Raw genomic sequence first — 23,816 nt, 5'->3', positions numbered from 1 at the left:
GAGTGTATTATTTTGTGTATGTTCTGTGCCTTTGGGAAAGGCATAGAGAGAGATATTCTACACTTCTAGACTTTAATACATTTTAAAATTTATTCTTACTATTTTAAACACTTTATTATGGAAAATTTCAAACAACTGAAAAAGTAGAGAGAATAATGTAATGAACTGTCTCCCAGCTTCAATAATTTCTGACATTTGCCAGTTTTGTTTTAGTAGGCTTTAATTTTTAAAAGCACAGTGAGTGAAATTTAGAAGTATCTGTATATTAAATAAAATGAAGATTAAGTAAATTAATTTTACAGTCTTTATTAGAAACGTTTCCATATTCCATGCCATGTAATGTAGTTCTAGGAAGACATTTATCAGTGAGATACTCAAATCCTCTACTGTAAGGTTCTGAAAGAAATGAGTAACAATGTTATTATCCATCTAAATCCTAAAATTAAAAAGAAGTTTTCTACAACCTTTACTTTCCAAAAGACAAGTATGAAATCTTATTTTGACTGTGATGCATCGTTGAGCATTCTGTTTTGAGAATTTCAAGATCTTTTTATTTCTTTAACTAATGACTGGCATTGGCATCCCTTTTAAGAATTATGTAGCTTTAGTACTAATGTACTATTTTAAGCTATCATACGTAAAATCGACTGTTAAAATTCGAGTGGGAAATATTTTTAAATGAAAAATTTCTTTTAAGTATATACCTAATGGCTATTCTTACTTTTAAATTTAAAATGTCTAGAGGGTGCGTAGGTGGCTCAGTCAGTTAAGCGTCCAACTTCAGCTCAGGTCAGGATCTCACTGTGGGTTCAAGCCCCGCGTCGGACTCAGTGCTGACAGCTCAAAGCCTGGAGCCTGCTTCAGATTCTGTGTCTCCCTCTCTCTCTGCCCCTCCCCTACTCATGCTCGCTCCCTCTCTCTCTCAAAAATAAATGTTAAAAAAATTAAAATGTCTAGAAAAATCTTAAAGTTGAATTATATAAATATATGATATATATTTAATATATAAGATACTATTAAGAGGCTTGTTTTGAAATTATATAATCTCACTATTATTTCTCTTTTAATATTCATGGTCTTTTAAAGTTTGTGGCTAAATATGTGTGTCTGTGTATGTATGAATTTAATAAATATACTTCCTTTATTTCCCTCTTCTGTTTGCAGATGTAAACTATAAAATATGGGGTCTGAACCAGGAGGCATTGTTCACTTTGTATATATTATCAGAGAAAAAAACGAATTAACTCTACTGCAAATCTTCATCCAAGACTAAAGCTTCTGTTGTCTAAATAAAATTAAATATATGTTAATTCTTTGTTCAAGAACATTCTCAAGGCATCAAGCAAATAAACTAGAAGTATGTATTTTTCAATATAAAATATGTAGAGGTTTCAGTAGCAGAAGTAAAAATTTGCTTAAGACAAAACCCCCTTTTTCCCTTTGTAGCTATAACAGTTACTTTATACAAGTTTTTAATTCTTTATAGCACTATCTTTTGAAAAGTTATCACATAACGCCTTCGTTTAAGTCTCTAGAGATCATGCATACAGATAATTAATAATGTAGACATTTAAAATCATAGTTGTGCTTACTGGTGTTTTCCCTTCTTGACTATAGCTGTCTATAGTTGGTTTCTTTTCCAACAAAGCAAACAGATGTGCAGCCCCAGATTTGGCTCTTGAATATTCAGGTACCAAAACAAGTGTTTCTCCAATGGCCATAGCTCCATATGCAATTGCAGTAAAAACTCTGTCAAAAGATAAAACATTTGAATCTTAGGTCCATTTTCAAACAATAGGACTCTAAAAAATAAAGGAAAAATCAGGCACAGGAATATAACCTTTTGGTCCAGACAATACCACTAATGCTAGAGCCCCAACCATGATATGTCTTTTATAATTTTCTACCAGACAGTGATCATCTGTAGCGTTGTACATCAAAATAACCTTTGGAGCTCAGGTAATCTTAAAAATTTCTCTTCCAATTAGAGACCAAGATCAAAGGCCCTAACAAGTAAATATAAAACTTTCTAGCCACTTTGATACAAGGCTTACTTGCTTGGAGATTTGACAGAGAATTCAACTGACAATGGGAAGAATGAGTCTGCAGTAATGAGATCTGAATTTACACAGTAGATATGAATGTTTTTTTCCCTTTTTTTTCTTTTTTTGCATATAATGTAATTAGAACAGATAATTGATGTCAGATGATTGGTTATCTGCCTGAAGTACTACATGGTTTAAAGAGAGCAAAGAATGGAGACTGCACTTTTTAAGGTCCTCAAAACAAAATAGGACTAAAATATACCTTAGCAAACCTGGATGAAGGGCTTTGATCTTTTAGGTATGCTATACAGATTATGATCTGTTTTAATTATAAAATAGCAAGTATGAAAATGATGTCTGGAAGCATACAGAATATTCACAGATATGTGGCATACCATGTGGCCATGGTTAAATATTTTTCTATGTTCATTTTAGCCATGAAAACATTTTACTAGAATAAAAAATAATGTATCTCCATAGCAGAACTAAAGGTATAATTCAGCTAAGACTGGACAAGTTCTAGTGGCTTTATTTATTTATTTATTTATTTATTATTGAGGGGTAGTTAACATATTATTATATGTTACATTAGTTAGGTGTACAGCATAGTGATTCAACATTTATATACATTATAAAATGATCAGTATGTTATCTGTCACCATATAAAGTTATTATGTTATTGACTTTATTCCTTATGCTGTACTTTACATCTCTGTGACTCATTTATATTATAACTAGAAGGGTGTATCTCATAATCACCTTCCACTTCTTTTGCCCATCCCCCTACCCCTCTCCCCTCACTGGTAAGTAAAAGGACATCACGGAGCCCACTTGCTTATTTGCTATGCTGGATCATAGCAAGGTAAACATGTTCTGATCTCCTTGTGAATTTCTCTGGTGGATGTTGATGAACTTTCTTCAGTGACCTAGACCTCAGATCCTGAATCTTGTTGCCTTTGAAAGGTCAAGCACAGTATGAAATATAAAAACAACCAGTTTACTTGGATGCTTATTGTTCTGTGATGTCAAGGCATTTTTAGTACTGATGTTTACAGAAATTGTTTAAAGCTCAAAATGCCATTCAAAATACTCACTAAATATCAGAAGTGATTACTGAGTTTAGGTAACCCATCAGAGTTTTTGTTTCTTTTTTTTTTTTTTAATTTTGAGAGAAAGAGAGAGAGAGAAAATGCCTGTGTGTGTGAGTGGGGGAGGGGCAGAGAGCAATAGGGAGAGAGAGAATCCTAAGCAGGCTCCGCACCATCAGTGTGGGACCCGACTCAGAGGCCATTCCTATGAACTGTGAAATCACGACCTGAGCTGAAATCAACAAGATTGTGACATTTAACTGACTCAACCACCCAGGTGTCCCCTCCCCCACATTTAGACTTTCTAATGGGAGATGATCCCACTGTCTCAAAATACATCCCTGAGGGGTGTCTTTGGGGATGAGGTGAAATTTTCCATTGTCTTCAGGGAGAGAGTTGACTCCAATGAAGAGGGTTGCTCAACACGCCCTGACCTCCTCCTGGCTGGCTCACCAAAAAGGTGTTACAGGGTGGAGTGGGGAGACCTGGGCCCTGAGGCCTCCATCCAGCCTGTTCCAAGGATGTTCCTGGAAGCTCTGGGTCTCATTGCAAGAAAGAATTCAAGGTCGGACCAGACACAGTGGATGCGTGGTAGAAGCAGGAAAATTTATTAAAGTGAAAATATGCTCTGTGAGAGTGGGATGGCTCAAGGGAGAGCTGCACTTTGTTTTTGTTTTTTTAATGCAAGGAAAAATCTGACTGAGTCAGACTTAAGTCTTAATCTGATGCAAGAGTCAGCAGGTGAGATGGAAAGATCATTGGATTGAGTCAGGAGACCTGGATTCTAGTCCCAAAGAGATAGAGGCTTCTCAGAACAATACAGAAAATATTTCAGACATGGCAAAATATCTACCTGTCCTAAAATTTCCACCAAAAAAGTCAGTTTAAGCATTAGGGATACATATAAACAGGGCAATGTCTTTGTTACATCCCTCTTAAAATGGAAGTTTACTGAGATGAGGAGAAGGGCATTCCATTCAGAACTTTTATCTGTGAGAGATATACGACCTGAGGGATGCACAGTAGAGGAAGGAAAATTTCAGTCGAAAAGGGAGGGAGGGAGAGTACCAGCTAAAAGCCCTGATGCTGTCTTTCTTAATTGTGTATGTGTTGAGGGGAGGATAACTCCAGATAGGGGTTGATGTTCATGAGGATTATACTGAGGAACCTAATTTTGTGGTGATGGAACTCTTACCATCAATCAGGGTGAATCAGGGACATTCATCTCCTATATATTTTTTCCCCAGGTGGGTTCTGTATAAAGATAGGCCAATGCTGGTCTGCCACAGAACATGCCTTAGCTGACTATGGCCCAATTAGCTAGAATGAACTAACCTGCAGTTCAACTCTACTCAAAATGTATTTATTGCACAACTTTTTGTACAATTTATTGCAACTCTCTGGGTTGGCTAGGGTTGAGTGAGAAGAATATTGAGCAGGAAGAGGTCTGGGAAGGATTTTCAGGGGCTGGGCTTCTGCTTCCTTAGTTTTATGGGTTCTCCTGGGTTCATGGGGCCATTGACACTACATCCTCACTATAATGATTCTTTTAAGCATGTCCAAACAATGGGGAAATCCCCTTGCCCATCATGGCTGCTGAAATCAAATTGGAATTTTACAAAGATCCTTTGTCTAGGAATAACACAAAAAAGTATAGAAATGATTAATCCTAATTTTAACACAACTGATCCAAATAGGAATACCCTGCATAGTTACTAGCTCTAATCTGTTTCCCCTTAATCTTGCTTCCATACCCAGTTTGTATACCTTTGGTGACTTACTCTAATAGGAAGTATACTAGGAGGTTCAGAGCCTGGGCTCTGAAGTCAGACCAGCAGGACTGCATCCAAACTCTACTGTTTATTTATTAGCTGTGACCTTGGGCATGTTCTCTGTGCTTCTGTTTCCTTATTGGCAAACAGGAGATAATAGGGCTAGCTACATCTTACAGCATTGTTGTGAGAATTAAATACATTAATAATATAAGATGCTTAGTGAAGTGCTCAACAAATGTTTAAATTATTATTATTCCTCTCATAGAATTGAAAGTTAATGGGACACTTTCTGTTGAAAATCAGCTCTCACACTTCTATAGAGATACATTAGCACACCAGCACAACTTCTAAAGTCCTCGCTCAGTAAGTTTCTTCTTTTTTACTGGAAAGCAGAGTATTTTTCCTCACAGATGTGGCCATTATCATTATACCCATACTCATAACTCTTTTCCCCTAACATCCATATAACACTCCAAAGATCCTTTTCTTCTGACCCTAAATCCCTTCTTCAACACATGGGAGACAGAAAAATACACAACTTATATTCATTTGGCACTCTGGGTTTTAGAAAATGTTTTCATATACTTGTTACCACTTCATCACCTAGGAGATAAATAGGGCAGGGACTCTTATCACTTCTTAACAAATGAGGAGACTCTTGCTCAGAGAAATTAAACAATTTGTCCAGGATCACTTAGTTATAAAACTGTAGGGCTGGGACTGGAATCTCCTTATTCACTGTACTTTCCCTTACCTGGTGTTCGTTCCAGTGGAAAGCTGGCCCGAACTGTCTCTCCCTGCATATTGGGGCTCGTTACCACTTGTATCCCATTTCAGAATCTTCAGAGGGTCCTAGATATCAAACCTGCCTTGATTTGTCTCCTTTAGATACCTTCAGTGGTTGATCCCTCTATCTACTCTCCTTATCTTGTCTTCTCTTCTGGATAATCCCTGGGGAGGAGCCTGGTACAAGTTGGGTGGCTGCCATGGCAATAACACTGAGAGAAGACTTTCCTGTTTTCCTTGTTTTGGCTAATTAAGGCTGCTCTCCTACCCAATTATAATGATGACACACACAGTTCTTCCATGGCTGCTTGGTCTACCTGAGTAAAGATGGTGGTGGAGGCCTGGCTTGCTTCCTTCTATCCCTTAGTATTTCAAGATATCAACTAACTACTAATATTCATTGAAAACCCATCTATGTTGCTCTTTTGGCCAATAGTCACATTTAATATTCAAAGTTCAAAGGATTACTTGTCAAAAATTTTATTTGGACTTTTGGAGGATTAGGCCACAACACAAAAAATACCTGGCTCTGCTTCTCAGCAAGTTTTCAAAGCTGTGGTTTTTATTATCACTGTACTTAAAGTTACCATGCCCATCTGCTTCCTGCTAATATGCAGAGCAAAGAAGGAGGAAACAGAGATAGAGGGAAGTTCAGAAGTGGAGGTATGGAAAGTTACAGAAACCCTCTGCTGGACACTAAAAGTTTCTGAGCTATATTGCAAAGGGCAAGTCAGCTAGAAACAAACCTAAAGGTGCTAATGGAAAGTCAGACAGGAGAAAATAAACTTATTTTGTATTTCTCAAAATGTGCACATTTATAGTGAAGTAAATTGAAAGTGTTGCCATGGTTAACAGGCAGAAGGGGAGAATTTTACTACACATATGTGTGTGAAAACCTAAACAAGAGATTTTCCAAATGCCTACACAGTGCTACAGGGCAGCAGAATGAAAATGCTCTCACCTTTTTAAAATGCTTATCTCAGAGAAACGTTTACAGTAACCGAGATGGAGGAAGACAGCTTCTACCATAAGAATTGTATGTTGCCTTCTTTTAAGAGGAAAAAGCTAACGCTTATAGTAGCCTTGCTGATAAACTAATATTATGAGCACATCAAAAGGATTTTGCTGTTAACAATTATGCATTTTCCTTTAAAGGGCACACTGTCATTTCTGACAGAGACAGCTCACCCATTCCTGTAGCTATAAATCATGAAGATACATTCACATTTATTGGCTGAATAACATATCTTTATTTTTTAAACAATAAACTAAAATATGACTTCACTAATTTTTATACAATTCTAGAAAAGTTTCTGGTAGTGGCCAATAGAAAACCCCATGGTTTTAAGCAGGTAAGGAGAGCAGCCTGGGATTTAGTCCCTATGCTCGTATTTCTTAAAGTGTGGTCCTCAAATTCTGTGCCTCAGAATAATCTGGGATGTTTCCTAAAATGTAGTTTCCTGGCCCTATATCAAATCTACAAATCTCTGGGTTAAGTTTGTGAGGGGAGATGCGGGTATCTGCATTTTTAACCAGCTTCTTGACTGGTGAGCTAGGAAACCACTGATTACAGAACACACAAAGTTCTTTTCACTTAAGGAGGTTCTAGGGGGAGGAAGTTTTCTTTGTAAACTTCTTCCATTCAGTTAGTTGATTAGATAGAAAGCTGTCTGTCACCCTAGATTCTGAAAGGCATAGAGTCTACTAGGCCAGGTATAATTCAGTGTGTCTAAAGGACACTTGTAACATATTCATGGTAGTTGGGGGCCACAATGGGTCTTTAAGAAGGCTGGAGACTTTGGTGTTGATGGCAAATCTCATCCATTCACATTTTGCATAGACCGGTATCCATATTTCCCAGATACTCTCCTTTGTCCATACTATAAAAGTATGGGTATCCCTACTTTGCCTGTAGTCTGGTTGAATGAAACTGAAATGAAAAATGATACCAGTGACCCTAGCTCAGATAGCTCCCTATTTCTTCCTTTCCTCAGGAAGAGAGGAATACCAATGTGATACTGTTCATTAACCACTGCCCTTATATTAATAGTCCAACGTAAGTCTGACAGCTAAAAATGTCTCCATGGTTCCAGAAATGACCGTTTTTAATGAATTTAATGAAAAGAGATTCAGGAAGTGTGATAGGTTAGTAGTAGGAGGAGTTTTTGTATTGGAGCCTTTTGATTCCCTCTATTTCAGAGTCATAAAATAACATTAAGCAAGTTACTTGTTCCATTTACGTTAAGAAACAGCCCAGCTCTGGGTATTCACATGTTGGGAAACTAAAAAAGAATAAAAAGAAAAGTTTATAGGAGATTCTATGAACGTTTCCTACAGAATTAGTAATAATAATGATCATAATGACAATAACAATAAAAAATGTCTGCTAAGTAAAGCCTGTGGCATCTTGAATTGTGATTTTGGGCATGTTAGCTAACTGTTGTCTTGAGGCTTAATGTTCCCCATCTGTAAACTGGGAATCATACTGCACATAGTAGTTGAGAGGATTAAGCAGTTAATATATGACAAATCACTAATATTGAGTAAGGACTCAGTCAAGATTTGCTGTTATAGTGATTATTGTATGAAACAGAATGATGTCAATTGCAGGCATGACTATATTTAACATGATTTTGAGGCTGCATCATTCTTCAGCTAAGAAAATTCTTTGCTTATTTTTAACCTAAACAAATCTCAGTAAAGAAGTGGACTCCCAGTTACAACCATCCTATTTTTATATAAATGGTTGTCCTTGACTTAGACCCAGTCCTTCTGCCAAAGCAGCTGGTATTAGATATATCAATGTAGAAGGGAAGAAAAATAGAAAAATCCGTGAAAAACAGGAGTAATGTATTGACTCTGGAAGCACATTTCCAGGAAAACCTGGACTGCCTAATTATGCACCAATCCAAATTTTCCTCTTTATTTTTTTATTTTTATTTTTTTTAATGTTTATTTATTTTTGAGAGAGGGAGAGACAGAGCATGAGTGGGGGAGGGGCAGAGCATAAAGGAGACACAGAATCTGAAGCAGGCTCCAGGCTCTGAGCTGTCAGCACGGAGCCCAAAGCAGGGCTTGAACCCATGAACCACGAGATCATGACCTGAGCTGAAGTTGGACCCTTAACTGACTGAGCCACCCAGGCACCCCCTCTTTATTTTTGATTCATTTATTTATTCAATAAATATTTACTGCATGCCTACGACATGCCAAGCTCTTGTTTTTGGCTCTCGGGAAATATTAATGACCAAAACAGGCTAAGCCCTGCCCCCACAGAGCTTACAGTCGGTGCACTCAATACAGCAACAGAAAAGATCAATTCATGTAGTGATAAGTGCTATCACTAAATAAAACATGGTAATGGGATATAGAGTGATAAGGCGGATGGGTAAAGAGACTAGTTAACAAAAGTCTCTCCAGGGAGTGGACTTACCAGCAGAGGGCAGGGTGGTGACAAAGAGGCAGCCTGGCAAAGACCTGGGGAATGAACATTGCAGGAAGAGGGAAAACCAAGTACAGACACTGAGATGGGAGTTCTAGGGGCAGAAATGGCAAGTGTGTGCCATTTGCAACGATGTGGATGGAGCTGGAGTATATTATGCTGAGCAAAATAAGTCAATCAGAGAAAGACAAATACCATATGATTTCATTCATATGTGGAATTTGAGAAACAAAACAGATGAACATATGGGGGAGGGGAGAAAAAAGAAAAAAGAGAGAGGGAAAGAAACCACAAGAGAATCTTAAAGATTCTTAAGAATTCTTAAAGAACAAACTGAGGGTTGATCGCAGTAGGGAGGTGGGGGATGGGCTAGATGGATAATGGGCTAGATGGATGGAGGGCACTTGTGTTTTTTTTTTTTTTTAACGTTTATTTATTTTTGAGACAGAGACAGAGCATGAATGGGGGAGGGTCACAGACAGAGGGAGACACAGAATCTGAAATAGGCTCCAGACTCCAAGCCGTCAGCACAGATCCCAATGTGTGGCTCGAACTCACGGACTGCGAGATCATGACCTGAGCTGAAGTCGGACGCTTAACCGACTGAGCTACCCAGGTGCCCCAAAGGAGGTCACTTGTTATGATAAGGCTGGGTGTTGTATGTAAGTGATGAATCACTGAATTCTACTCCTGAAGCCAATATTGCACTGTATGTTAACTAATTAGAATTTAAATAAAAATTTGAAAAGAGAAAAAGACATTAAAAAAAAAAACTTCGGCAAATTAATGCAGGGACATCTTCTAACTGTATTTATGGTTGTGGATGTGTGATATAGTTAGTGTTCAGTTATTTGAATTTAAAATTAAACCAGAATACTTTTGAATTTTCATGAAAAAAAAAAAGGCAAGTATGGGGCTGACAGTTCACAAAAAATGGTGATTGAGGTTAGACAAGAAGGCAGAGGCCTGATCTGTAGGGTTTTCAGGTTAAAGTAAGGAATTTGGCCTTATTTAAATTTCAATGGGAAGTCATTACAATATTTCAATAAATTGATGGAATTAGATTTGTGTTTTAAAAGATAAGCCTAGCTACTGTGCCAATAATGGATTACAGGGAAGCAAGAATAAACACAGGGACATTAGTGAGCAGGTTGTTGGAGTGAGCCAGTCACAAGGTTAGGAGGTAAGGATGAGGGTGACATGGGCAGAGATGGTGAGGAGTATTTTGTAGTTAGAGCTCTCAGGACTTGCTGCCATATGTGGTAGGTAAAAGCGAGAGAAGCAACAAGTATGACCCCAATATTTGGGCTCAGCAAATGCAATGGTGGTGCTATTTACTTAACATAGGGAAATCTTGGGGAAGAGAACCCTTGAGAAGAAAAAACCTAGAGTTCTGTTTTAGACATAATAAGATATTATTAGACATCTAAGTGGGATGTCCAACAGATAGCTGGATAAGCATGTGGTGTTCAGGGAGCTGGAAATAAACAGAAGGGAGTCCTCAGGATACAAGTAATACTACCAGACTGGATGAAATCAGTAATGAGAGTGTGTAGATGAAAAATGCTGAGAGCTCTAAAGCCCGCCAACATGTGGAGGCCTGGCAGAAAAATAGGAGCCAATCAAGGAGCAGAGGAGAAAGGGTCAGTGAAAAAGGAGAAAAGCCTAGGGAAGAAAATGTTTCAGGAAGGAGAGTGTCAAATGCTGCTGAGGGGGTCAAATTAGGTAGATGGGAGAATGACCACTGGATGACTGTCTGGGTGGGTGAGATGGGGGTCAGTGGTAACTTTGATAAATCTTTCTAGTGGCATGGTGGGAACCAAGGCTTGACTGGAATGAATTTAAAAGATATTGGAGATGAGAAGGTGTAGAGAACAAAAATAGGCAACTCTTTGGAATTTGTTTTGCTGCAAAGGAGACCAGAGAGTCACTAGAAGTAGGTAGAAGGGAACTTAGGGTCATGAGAGAGATTTCTTTTTCTCAAGACAGATGATTATAAAGCAAAAACAAAAAATAGTAGTGACAGAAAAACTAGTGTGAAAAGATGATTGCAGAAACTCATCATAAGCAGAGACAGTTATTTCTTCCATGGAGATGGCTGGCATGGTGGACCACATGGTAGTGGTGAGTTTGGTGATGGAAAGATGAGGTAGTTCTCCTTTGACTGCTTTGTTATACTACCTTCAGGTAAACCCACTGGAAATTAATTAGGGTTACAATGTTTTTCAAATATTAAATTTCTTCTGTGAGAATTGGTAAAACCATCAGACATCCTACATTAGTATGGATATACTTAACTGGCTTGTCTCTGCTAATACTAAGGACCAGTAACCCTGAAGAAATGAGACCCTGTGAATTTAAAGATGGCTGCAGAAAGTTCAGAGCAAAACGAAGAAAATATGTTCAAACACTTGGCTTGCAAACAAACTTCTGGAATACAACCAACTTTTAAGCTTGTGATTGCTTGTATCACATTAGAACCAAGGGAAAAATGCTAATTTAACAGGCTGGCAAGCTGAATAAATTACTGTAAGTGATTCTACATTTAGTTTCTTGTTAATCTAAGTAAATTAGTCTGTGTAATCAGAATGAAGCCCAATACTAAATGTTATACTGTGGTTTATATGTTTATACAGGCAATACTGTACACTGTTTTAAAGTGTAGGAAAACACAGAACAAGGAGCATACACTTTCTATTGAAATTTTAAATACAGATATTCCATTTTACCAGGAGATCTGCTTCCAGGAAACTGCTAAGTGGACTTATAGTCAGGTAAGATTCAGGAATACTGGGTTGATGAATTGTGGACTATTTTCTTCTGAGTCCCAAGCAAAAAAGCTTCCTGGGAACTCAGTTAATATTTGATAAATACATACATAATCATATGAATGGAAACGAAATATTGCAACTTATTCTGAAATTATTTGGCTTCAAATGATTTTTTGCCATCTCCTCATATTGAATATATATTCTCAAAATACAAATATGTGCCATCACTGAGGAATTCAAAAGAATGTGCCTGAGTCTTGGGAGGTGAACCCCAAAGAGGAGTTCCCAACATATTTTGCCAAATGGCAGCATGTTTTGTACAGGTGTCATCTCCCAAGTCAGTGTTCTGAAGAGGCTGATCCTTGCTTTGATGTGTATATTTTGGGAGGCTTGTAAAAAAACATAACATTACATTTGGAGTCAAATATTGTATAGATTTCTCTAGCTCTAAATATTTAGCAGTGACATTTATTTTTCCTTTCTTTGTAGTTCCTTTTTTTCTCCATTTTTTTCTTACTATATTTATGTTTTCCTTTATATCCTTGAACATTTTTATAGTAACTTATTTAATGTGCTTGCCCCCTAATTTCATCATCTCTGTCATTAATAGATCTATTTTTATAACTGTTTTTTTTCTATTTATGGATCACATTTTCCCTTTGCTGTGAATGTCTATAGTAATTTGTGTTGCATAGTGGATGTTATAAATATTATATTGGTAAGTGTCTGCATACTGCTGTCCCTCTTTAAGGAACACTGAATTTGTTTTGGCAGCCATTAGGTTTATTGTGGAGCAGCTTTATCAGTGGTAGGTTTTTAAGCTTTGCTAAGGTCGATCTAGAGTAGTTATTACTACAGCTATATTTTAGCTCTCTTCTGAGGTTTTATCCTTCCTGGATCACTACTGAATAGTCTGTATTCAGGGAAGCTTTTTCACTCTGGCTGCTTTTTAAAATTTTATTTTATTTTTTCTTTTTAGAGAGACAGAGAGAGAGAGAGAGTATGGAAGCAGGGGAGAGGGGCAGAGGAAGAGAGAGAGAGAAAGAGAGAGAGAGAGAGAGAGAGAGAGAGAGAGAGAGAGAGAGAGAGAGAATCTTCAGCAGGCCCCATGCTCAGCATGGAGCCCGATGCAGGACTTGATCCCATGACCTTGGGATCATGACCTGCGCCGAAATCAGAGTTGACACTCAATTGACTGAGGCACCCAGGTGCCCCTAGCAGTGGCATTTATGATACAACTTAGCAATGTTCTGTTATTTTACAGAGTCTTAAGAAGTTCAGAATTAACATTCAAAATTAATTTTTCTGATTTCAGAGGTTGAAGTTAGGTGTTCCTAGAAAGTAATGCAACTCATAACTGTGTGAACAGAATTCCAAAATGGAAGCTCCAACAAGTGCTTTGGGAAGAGGCAGCCTCAATGGGATGCCATGATTAATTCCAAATGTGATTTTTCTAAAGGGAAATATTTATGTGTATTTCTTCTGGAGCAATTTGCTTAGCAAAGAACTCAACCTTTACATCATATTTGATAATGCCATCTCCATCCTGGGAGTTCCATGAAGGCTTACAAATTCTCAAAGGAATGGATGACAAGAAGGCATATTTTACCCCTACATTCCCACATTCAGTAAACTGAAGTAGGGGGAAATTTATTTGGGTGTTTAACTTAGACTGCCTGTACTATATCAGTATCAGTATTTTACCAGGTAGACTGCACTTAGAGATATTAAGTAACAAAAAACATTTAAAAATTTTCCCAGCATGTCTTTCCCACCATGTGATTTAGATGAGAATGTACTATAAACTAGGCATCTTTCTGGCTAATTTAAGTACATAACCCATTTACAGGGCTTAAATATTTGCACAACTTACATGAACATGCCCTCTGGGGTCATTCGTCCAGCTTGAATTAAATAGACTCCAAATCGAAACCCCACTGCATAGGCAAAATATACAAAAGCATGGCTGAATGCATAACAGCTTCCAACGATCTGTGCTTTCTTCAAAGTATTTCTGAAAAGCATAAAATTTACTAAATAATGGGACATGAGGTATAGCAAGGTAATTTAAATAAATGTAGAGTAATGAATACAGAAGATTAGCCATATTATCATTTAAGGCCATGTTATATATCATTAAGCCATGTTATACATTTTTCTAAGAATGAGAGAGAAAGTGAGTTTTTTAAAATAATAATTATTATAGAGAAAACAGAAAACATAATGATTCTCTCTATAGCTATACACTCTATAGCTCATTGTAACAGTTGCCTCTCTATACTTTCAAATGAGAGGACAAGTCTGTGAATGAACAGCTAATGAGACTTGAAGAGATTTGGTTTTGAAGCATTTAGAAATATTTTCTATTGTAATCTTTCACTAGCACAACAAATAGTGGAAATTAAAAGGTGGTATCAATCACAAGCATGAGTGTAAAATAAAATAGTACAAAGCTATCTCTCTGATAAAGTAATACAAATAGTATCATTAAGTAAATGTGATAAGGAGGACTAGTTTAAAATTAAAAGGAGTGATCACATTTGTTATGTATACATTCATTTTCAAATATGAACTATTTTAGAGATTCAGTATAAAGTGCTGAGCAATCTTATTTTCTTTCTTGAATATGTTATTTCCTCAATTTTGTTTCAGGAAAATAATAAAAATGTGCATAGTTCATAGCAATGTGGGAGGACCTAAAATTTTCTACTTGTGCTTGTTCTCAGTTCTCCTCTTGATGCAGTCATATGAGAAATTCTGATATGCCATTATTAGGAAAGATTCCAGAGCAAATGAATTGGCAGGCAAACCACTGCAGTCATCCAGGAAGGCTGCCTTCACAGGGACAACTATAGTTAGTGAATGGACTCAGTATGAATCTACAATCACCTGTGCTGTGTCTGAAGCATCTCCTCGTATGTTTGCTCAAAGGCTTTTTCTCTTGTTAATGACACTATAGTCCGAATATTTCCCACAGCTTCAGTTGCTACCTTATAAAATAGGACAATAAGATAGAGAAATAAGATTAGTAATGGTTAACTTCTCTGTCTGTGAATTCCAGTCACTTATACTGGGGGCATATTAAATAAAGCATTAAGTCAATAAGTTTTCCTGACAAGTTTTCTTAGCTTCTTTTTTTCTTTCCCAAAAACAATACAGGAAAATAACATTTTAGGATAATAGGCTCAAGGACAATTTTTAAAAAGATTTAGTTGGCAGATCTAAATTCAGTCCCCTTCAGGTCTTCACTGAATTTCTATTTAAACTGGTTCCAGGGGTGCCTGTGTGGCCTAGTCGGTTAAGCATCCGACTTTGGCTCAGGTCATGATCTCGAAGTTCGCGGGTTTGGGCCATGCATCGAGCTCTGTGCTGATAGCTCAGAACCTGGAGCCTGTGTCTCCTTCTCTCTTTGCCCCTCCCCTGCTCACACTCTGTCTCTGTGTCTCTGTCTCTCTCTCAGAAATAATAAATGTTAAAAACAATTTTTTAAAACTGGTTCCATAGTCAGAGAGATCAAACATTAGCATTATGTCATTTGCAATTGTGCAAAGGAATTATGAGATAATTCAAGAAGACAGTAAAAAGAATCAGATAATTACTTACTTGTAATTATTTGAGAAATTGTCTGACTCTAGCACAGATATGCGAATAGCAACCCCCCAAAAAACTCAGAAACACTGCAGTAAAGTAATATGGGTATGACTATTAAATGCTGCATAAGATACAGCCATTTCTCATTTTGATGTTTGTGAACTTAAAAGATATTTAATTCATATATAATTAATGATTTTCCATATTTATATAATTTTTGAAAAGAAGATTCCTTCTTTTAATCACATGGGATCCAAAATGGAAGAGACTTTTGGCTTAGAATAGCTTGTTGGACATGAGAACACACGTTGACTTGAAAGAGAAACTTCCTGCTTTCACATTGTTTCTAGAATGGCAGAGTGGATTGAGGGACAGAGGAAGACCTGGATGGACGCCCAGTGTTATTTAAAGAATGGCTTGGGTTACAGGACAGAATCAGATTTCTGGAGGTGGGCAGGACATCCAGATTCTGCTCTCAATTTTGACTTTGAGTTGTTCTAAATTCTCATTAATTTCAAAGTAAACTCAAAGAAACCTCCATTTGTAAAATACTATGTAGTACGCAAGAAAAATAGGTGAAAGTGCTAAACCTTGAGGAAAAAAATGAACAAAAAGATCTTTAAGTCTGAAAAGTAAAACATTTGATGATTTGTCCAAATCTACATATGCAACTGAAGAAGGACCAATGTGCTTTATTTGGTATTTGGTAAATAGATTAAAAGCTACTGAGGAAGACACAGACTGTTTGTTTGATTAGAGTTACTGATTGTATAGTCTGAAGTTATTTTAATAATATGAAAAGGAAAAATTAAGGATACATATACAATTAAAGCTCATGACATAAAAATTAGGATGAGTAAAATACAATCAATTAGGGCCCCATTAATTTTGGAATTTGTGATAATTTTCACCACAGGGAGGGCCAAACAACTTTTCACTGTCTCTGAGGCAAATGTATGCTAAATAATTCAGTCTCTACTGCCCAGAGATTCCAAGTGTCCTCATCTAAGTCAAGAAAGGTAGAAAGGTCCAAGGGTCACACAAGCCGAATTTTGATGAGTCATGTGCTTGGCATCCCTATTTGTGAATATTCATGTTATTTATAGTGTGCCAATGGTGATAGTCACTGTGATATAGACCATAACTGGTATTAAAATCATTTCTATAATCAGAGGATGTTCACCCAAGTGATAAAGGTCTTTGAAACTATATCATGAGAGGAATAGCTTAAAGACCTGGGGATGGGTGACTAAGAGGAGACTTGGCATTTAACGATGTGGCTTCCTAAAAGCTGCCACAAGAAACAGGCTTTGGACCTCTACTGAGATGAAAGCCAAGCAATGTAGAAGGCCACCAAAAACAAATAAGTAAACAAACAACCTCCTCCAAAAAAACCCCCAAAACAACCCCAAACTGCCTACGAGCCAAAGGCTATTCAAAGGTAGGCAGCTTGAGAAAGTAATGCACTGCCTACCACTGGAAGGAAAGGACAGGTAAAAGACAGACAAGGGATTCCTTCTTTAGGTAAGTGGTTAGATTAAATGATATTTCTTTTAATTCTTACATGTTATGATATTATAATACTAATGTTTCCCTAAATCTCCAATAGAATGATTTATTTTTATAAGTAATGATTGATCCTGAGAAGCTTAAATATGACGAAGCATTTTCCCAGTATTTAAATTATTGTTCATTTTAATCGGTATAAAGATGGTCCTTGTTTCTAAAGCCTTATTTTAGGCACTATCAATAGTAGCAAATTGCCTTATTTTCAGTAACTGTTATATTTCCTCCTCATTTTGAAAAATAAAATAACTAAAATCATTTAAGAAAATTTAATTACCCAACAATCAGAGAATGGGGAATCATGATGTTAGCAAATTCCCCCATGGTAATATGGCTGGCACCACTGAGTGCTTACTGTCTTCCAGACACTATCCTAAAATGTCTTACATAGAATAATGCTAAATGTTATATGTACTGCTTACAAAAATCTGAAATGGTATTATTATTATTACCACTTTACAGAGAAAGAAATTGAAGTTCAGAAAGGTTGACATAACTTGCTCATATGATACATTTGTTAGTGATAGAATCTGAATTCTAATTCAGCCAATTTGACTCTAGGGACTATGTTCTAAATCATGAATCCTACTACTATAGCATGTCTACACCCCATCCTAAACTAGTCTGTATGCATTTCAATGAATGTACTTTACAGATTCCTAAGAAAGAAAGTTAACATACTGTAAAAATGGGAACTCTCATTGTTTTCCTCTTAAAATGTTATGATGGTAACAAGTCTTTATTTTACCTTCCCAGCACGCTTAAATTCTTGCTTATCCTTATTGGCAAATCCAGTCATAGCTGTGGCTTCAATCATTCCTGTCAGAGCAAGTATTGGAGCAATACTCAGAATCAAGAGTGTCATCTCCCATCCATATATGAAGGAAATGATAACTGACAGTCCCATGTTAGTTGCATTTTGTGTTAAGACACCAATCCTTGAACCCGTTACCTATAATCAGACAGATTTGGGGGGAAAAAGTCAATTAATTTTATATTTACAAGAATTTCTGTTATAGTTTCTTACAAAACAAGACAGGCTTTCTTTTTTAGGATTTATACTTACATTTTTATTTTGAGCTTGTACTTAGAGATTAAATAATACCCATACTTTAAAAACTGTCCTCTACTAAGGAATGATTATGCTTTGTTTACTTTATGTTGGATATCATTGTCCTTTGACATGTCCCTGTCATTCTCTGAATATGTCCTTACTTTCTGACACAAAAAGGTTCTCCAGACTCTATCCCTGGAATCTAACATTTCTTCAAGATGTCCTAGTTTCTTTCGGTGGACAAAGTTATTTAGAAGTAAATATATGGTGTTAGTTGTGCTAATTATTAATGGAATATCAGTGGACAGAACTGGGGTGTGTGTGTGTGTGTGTGTGTGTGTGTGTGTGTACAGATGTATGCACAAACTGAAATCTGTATTTTTCTGTATACGTATCTTGAAGTCCATGAATTCACATCAATATCTCCAATACCAATCCAACACCACAGAGTTATTTTCAGTTTTGTGCCTTCTTATATTTGTTACCCCCATCTGCAACAGTGATAAACCTGGCTCCCATCTTTAATAGATTTATGTGATCAAGCTCTCTGTAGATAACCAATCTGACATCATGGCCCCTATTTATCTCCTGTAGGGATACCCTTCTCATTCTGGTCTGGCGTGGCTTTCCCACACCAGGCTGCCACCACACAAGGAAGCGTAACTCACCATATGTGGACTCCAAAACCCAACATTCCCCTTTCTCCTACAATGATGGAGGAGCTGGCACTCTTGGTCACTATACCACAGTAGTGCTGAATTGAATGATTGATACTATATATTAAGAGGTATGCTTTGGATATTGTATCTCGTATTCCATTTTGAGCATTTTATAATTTGATTTCATTGAGAAAAAGTCTAAAGCAGCATTATCAAGATAGAAAAGGAGTTGGAAACATCATGGTAAAAGGTAACTTAAAGAAATTCTAAAAGAAAATCTCAAAATAAGTAGAAATATCTTTATAACTATTTTACAAGAACTAAATGTCTTATGAATCAACTTTCAGTGGGACACATGATAAGTAATAAACTGAAATGTTAAATTCCTTTAGTGCTAGGATGAAAAAATGAGAACCCCATTTACCTAGAAAAACAGGTATAATCAACAAAGATATCAATTCATATTTTAAAAGATTTATTTTGTTATGATCATGAAAATATGACCATTGGAAAAGGTTTGGATTATGTTAAAATTTACATCCTTTCAAACAAATACACAAACATATTCAGATTGGATTATTGTGTATATGTAGCTTTGTATCCTGCTTTTATCCCTTTACATTATACTGTAAGCTTTTTCCTGGGTCACTGAATAGTCTTCAAAAAATATTTAGATTGCTTCCAACTTTACTAAAATAGAGACGTAATGAGCACCTTTGTGCATAATTTTTATGCTCATTTTTTATTTCCTAATGTTGAAAACTTAGACTAGAGGTATATGTTAAAGGGTATACATTCTTACATTCTTGATAGATATTGTCAAATTTCTTCTCTAGAAGATTATATCAGTTTTTACTAAAGTGCCCCCAAATTAGTATCATCATTACAAATAACAACAATAAAAAGCTCTACCTCCCTAAAGGCTCTGTCTTATTCCTAAAAAAAATTTTTCTGGCTTCAGCTTCAAGACTGTATTTGGTAATCTGCTATTTCCCCTTTTCTTGATAAACTATTAAAGAAAACTCCAAAAATGTAAAAACAAGTAACAATTGCAAACATCAAACAAACCATTAAATAATGAAAACTAAGACAACACATAAAGTATTTTAAGTGTCTTAGCATGTTATACATTAACTCTAAGACCTATGAGGCTGAAATATGAATGTCATTTGCTACTTAATACTGATTTACACTCTGTCTCTTGACAGTTGAAGGATGATGCCGGAGATAAAAGATGTTGAGATGTTGTATATTATGGGATGGATTGTGTTTCCCCCATCCCAAATTTACATTTTGAGGTCCTGACTCCAAGTTTCTCAGAATGTGGCTATATTTGTATTTGAGATCTTTATTTTTCGTTTATTTATTTATTTTTGAGAGAGAAAGAGAGAGAGAGAGCGCTCACAAGTAGGGGGAGATGCAGAGAGAGAGAGAGAGAGAGAGAGAGAGAGAGAGAATGCGAGAATGCGAATCAGGCTTCAGGCTTTGTGGTGTCAGCACAGAGCCCAGTGCAGTCTCAAACCCTGCATCAGACAAACTGGTGAGATCATGACCTGAGCAGAAGTCAGATGCTTAACTGACTGAGCTACCCAGGTGCCCTGGAAATGAGGTCTTTAAAGAGGTAAAGTAAGTTAAGTTCAAATAAAGTCTCTAGTGTGAGCCCTACTCCAGTATGACTTATGTCCTTATAAACAAAGGAAATTTGAGGCACCTGGGTAGTGCAGTTGGTTAAGTATCCAACTTCAGCTCAGGTCATGATCTCACAATTCATGAGTTCGAGCCTCATGTTGGGCTCTGTGTTGACAGATCAGAGCCTGGAATATGCTTCAGATTCTGTGTCTCCCTCTCTCTCTGCCTCTCTCCTGCTCACACTCTATCTCGCCCTCTTTCTCTTTCTCTCAAAAGTAAATAAAAATTTAAAAAAAATTTAAAAAAAGAAAAGGAAATTTGAATGCAGATATGTACTCACATATGGGAAGGACTATAGGAGGACACAGTAAGAAGATAGCTATCTACAAGTCAAGCACAAAGGATTCAAAATGAAACCAATCCTGCTGACACCTTGATCTTGGACTTCCAATCAGAACTGTGAGGAAATAAATTACTGTTGTGTAAGCCACCCAGTCTGTGGTAACTTTTGTTATGGCAGCCCTAGCAAATGAATACACTTAACATGTTCCTCTCCTCCCACCTAGCTGCCTTTTAGGGATGGTGGTAGAATAAGAAGAATCTGAAATTAGTTTTCCTGTTCCAGGAAGAATTAACAGAAAAAACAGACATTTGGCCTTGAAAAATATTACAAGAACTGAAGGAAAATAGAACAGAGTCTTAAAGACCTAGAGGATAATGTAACTCTGAAAAGAATTTAGGACTGGAATCAGAGGAAATTTAGTTAAACTTCCATAGATTCTTTAGCAACATGCATGAATATACAAATTTTTCTTGGAAATTAAAAACAGGAAGTCATGATTAAATAATTCTTGAGATAAGAATTATTTATGGATTATTACTATATGGAATTTTGCTAAATGTAGAAAATACAACTTTTGTAAGAAAATGATAGTGTACAAAGAGGGATGGCTAGCATAAGAAAATAAATGACAGAAAACTCAGTATGCAATTGTAGAAATAAAATTCCATATGATAGGATTTCTGTTTCTGGTTAACATGGAGTAACAGGAAATAGATTTATCCTCCCATCTGAAACAAAGGCAGAGATGGGAAACAAACAAGGTGAACCCTATGATTGCCCCAGTTTGGCCCTTGAAAGAGCTTCCAGGCCAAAGTGGAGGGTAAGTGAACTAAGACAGAGCCTAACAGACTCCCAAAGTTAAGTAGATAAAACTGAGAATCTGGGACATGGAGAATCTCAAGGAAGCTAGAGTTTGCAGTATAGAACATCAGAGAAGAGAGAGGTACACAGAAAGAGAAATATGGGTATCTGCAGAGGGTCCTTCTTGAATATTCAGCTAAGTAGTGCATGTGTGAGGGCTGGGAATAGTTTCCAGTCACACCAGTCAGACTGGAAAACCTCATGTCCTCATAGGCCATTGGGTAGAGTATGTAGAAAGGTCTTACCTCAGTAGGCTCTTGTCCTAACAAACCTTAAAATAAGACCCAAAAGGATTAGACTGTTCCAGGTAACTGAATTCCAGAGGAAAAAAAAAAGAATATTTCTAGAAATATAAAAATATCCAGCACCCCAAAATGTTATATTTACAATGTGTGCCATCTTGTAAAAAATTACCAGATATGCAAAACAGCAAAATAGGACCCATGATGGCATAAAAATCAATCAATTAAACTAACCCACAACTGACACAAATGTTAGACTTAGTAGATAATGATATTAAAAGTTATCATGGTATAACATATATTCAAGAAGTTAAGAGATAAGGAACATACAAAAAAGATCCACATCAAAATTTTACAAAGGCAAATTTCAGAGTCCATAAAGTTTTATTGGAGCACAGTCATGGTCTTTCTTTACCTATTGTCAGTGGCTATCTTAGAATTATAATGATGGAATTGAGTAGTTGCTAGAGAAACCATATGTGCCACTCTCCTCACTTTGTACTGTTGCTCAGTGTGCTACAAATCTGTGATGCAATTATAATTTGACAGCATGTTGAATGCCACATGAATTGCTATACTGTGACATTTTATCTTAGTTTTAAAAATTACCATTGTATGTACATCATCTAAAAATAAGAAAGGAAGAGAAGAGTAGACTTTGGGGGCGCCTGGGTGGCGCAGTCGGTTAAGCGTCCGACTTCAGCCAGGTCACGATCTCGCGGTCCGGGAGTTCGAGCCCCGCGTCGGGCTCTGGGCTGATGGCTCAGAGCCTGGAGCCTGTTTCCGATTCTGTGTCTCCCTCTCTCTCTGCCCCTCGCCCGTTCATGCTCTGTCTCTCTCTGTCCCAAAAATAAATAAACGTTGAAAAAAAAAATTAAAAAAAAAAAAAAAAAAAAAAAAAAAAGTAGACTTTGAATGTCCTTTTAAGGCATAATGGACTGTGGATTACTTTTTCTGATCAGATATCACAGTGTTGTTTTTATTATGCTATAAAGTACTACATAGTACTAAAAATATATAAAATAGGTCAACATTTTCAGATGAAGCACTCATCATTATATTCTTAATTCACAAGAAACCAACATTCAGAAAATTTGGAAAATTTTAAGTGGAATATCTGATTTCAGTAGAATTTCTTCATAAAACTGAAAAGTGAAAATGAAGCTGACACCAAAGTAAGTTTCTGAGTGGCTCATTCATTAGTTAAGCAAAGAAAATCAGTTATGGATAATGAGTTAATTAAATCATGTTTAATTGCAGCAGAGGAAGAAATGTGTTTAGTGAGCTTAAACCTATTATCAGATGATGATTAACCTTTTGGTAAGAACAGTTGCTCAAAAAGTGGACAACACTGCAGCAACACCAACAGCAATAAAAAACCAGGTAGCTTTTTTGAATAGTTTTCCCTGGCTCTTGATGAGTTGACATGTGTTACTGGTACTGGTACTGGTAAATCAGGAGCCAATGCTGAGTTTGAAGTGACTAAAAAATTTGTTACTATGAATGGTCTGTGTGGAGCAACTACAGGTGATAATATTTTCAAAGAAGTTAAGAAAAAATGAAGTCAGTATAAACTGAAGTGGAATCTACTAAGATATATTACAACTGATGGTGGTAAGATTTATAGAGTAGAAAAAAAAGCTTAGTTGGACAAATTTACAAACTGTGAAAATGTAAGATGTTTAAAGCCTAAGTTTATTTCCTGTATTGTTTATCAGCAGGTATTTTGTGGAAAATAACATCACACTTTATTGGACCAGTATGGTCAATGGTGAAGTTCATTTACTCTTATAGATTTAACTATTTTTATTTCTATTTTTGTGAAATATGGAAGATGAATATCTTGACTTGTCTTACCACACAACAGTTTGAGGGTTTAGCAATGATAAGGTTTCACTGAAATATTTTGAGTTCAGGGTTGAGACTGAAATTTTCCTTTACAAGAACTACCTTTAACCACTCTG

The 23,816-nt window shown here is 36.5% G+C and overlaps 1 protein-coding gene across 1 annotated transcript in view; it reads right to left on the bottom strand.

The window, feature by feature from the left end:
- ABCB5 (ATP binding cassette subfamily B member 5) overlaps nt 1-23,816 on the bottom strand; it is a 113,051-nt gene that overhangs the window by 14,009 nt on the left and 75,226 nt on the right. Inside the window, 4 exon segments of the mRNA XM_030294967.1 lie at nt 1,593-1,749; nt 13,781-13,921; nt 14,797-14,897; nt 17,813-18,016. Of these exon segments, the coding sequence (XP_030150827.1) occupies nt 1,593-1,749; nt 13,781-13,921; nt 14,797-14,897; nt 17,813-18,016 (603 nt within the window).

This window comes from Lynx canadensis, chromosome A2, assembly GCF_007474595.2.
Source record: "Lynx canadensis isolate LIC74 chromosome A2, mLynCan4.pri.v2, whole genome shotgun sequence".
NCBI lineage: Eukaryota > Metazoa > Chordata > Mammalia > Carnivora > Felidae > Lynx > Lynx canadensis.
Note: the sequence above shows the minus strand (reverse complement) of the source record. Positions and strands in the feature narration are given on the sequence as shown.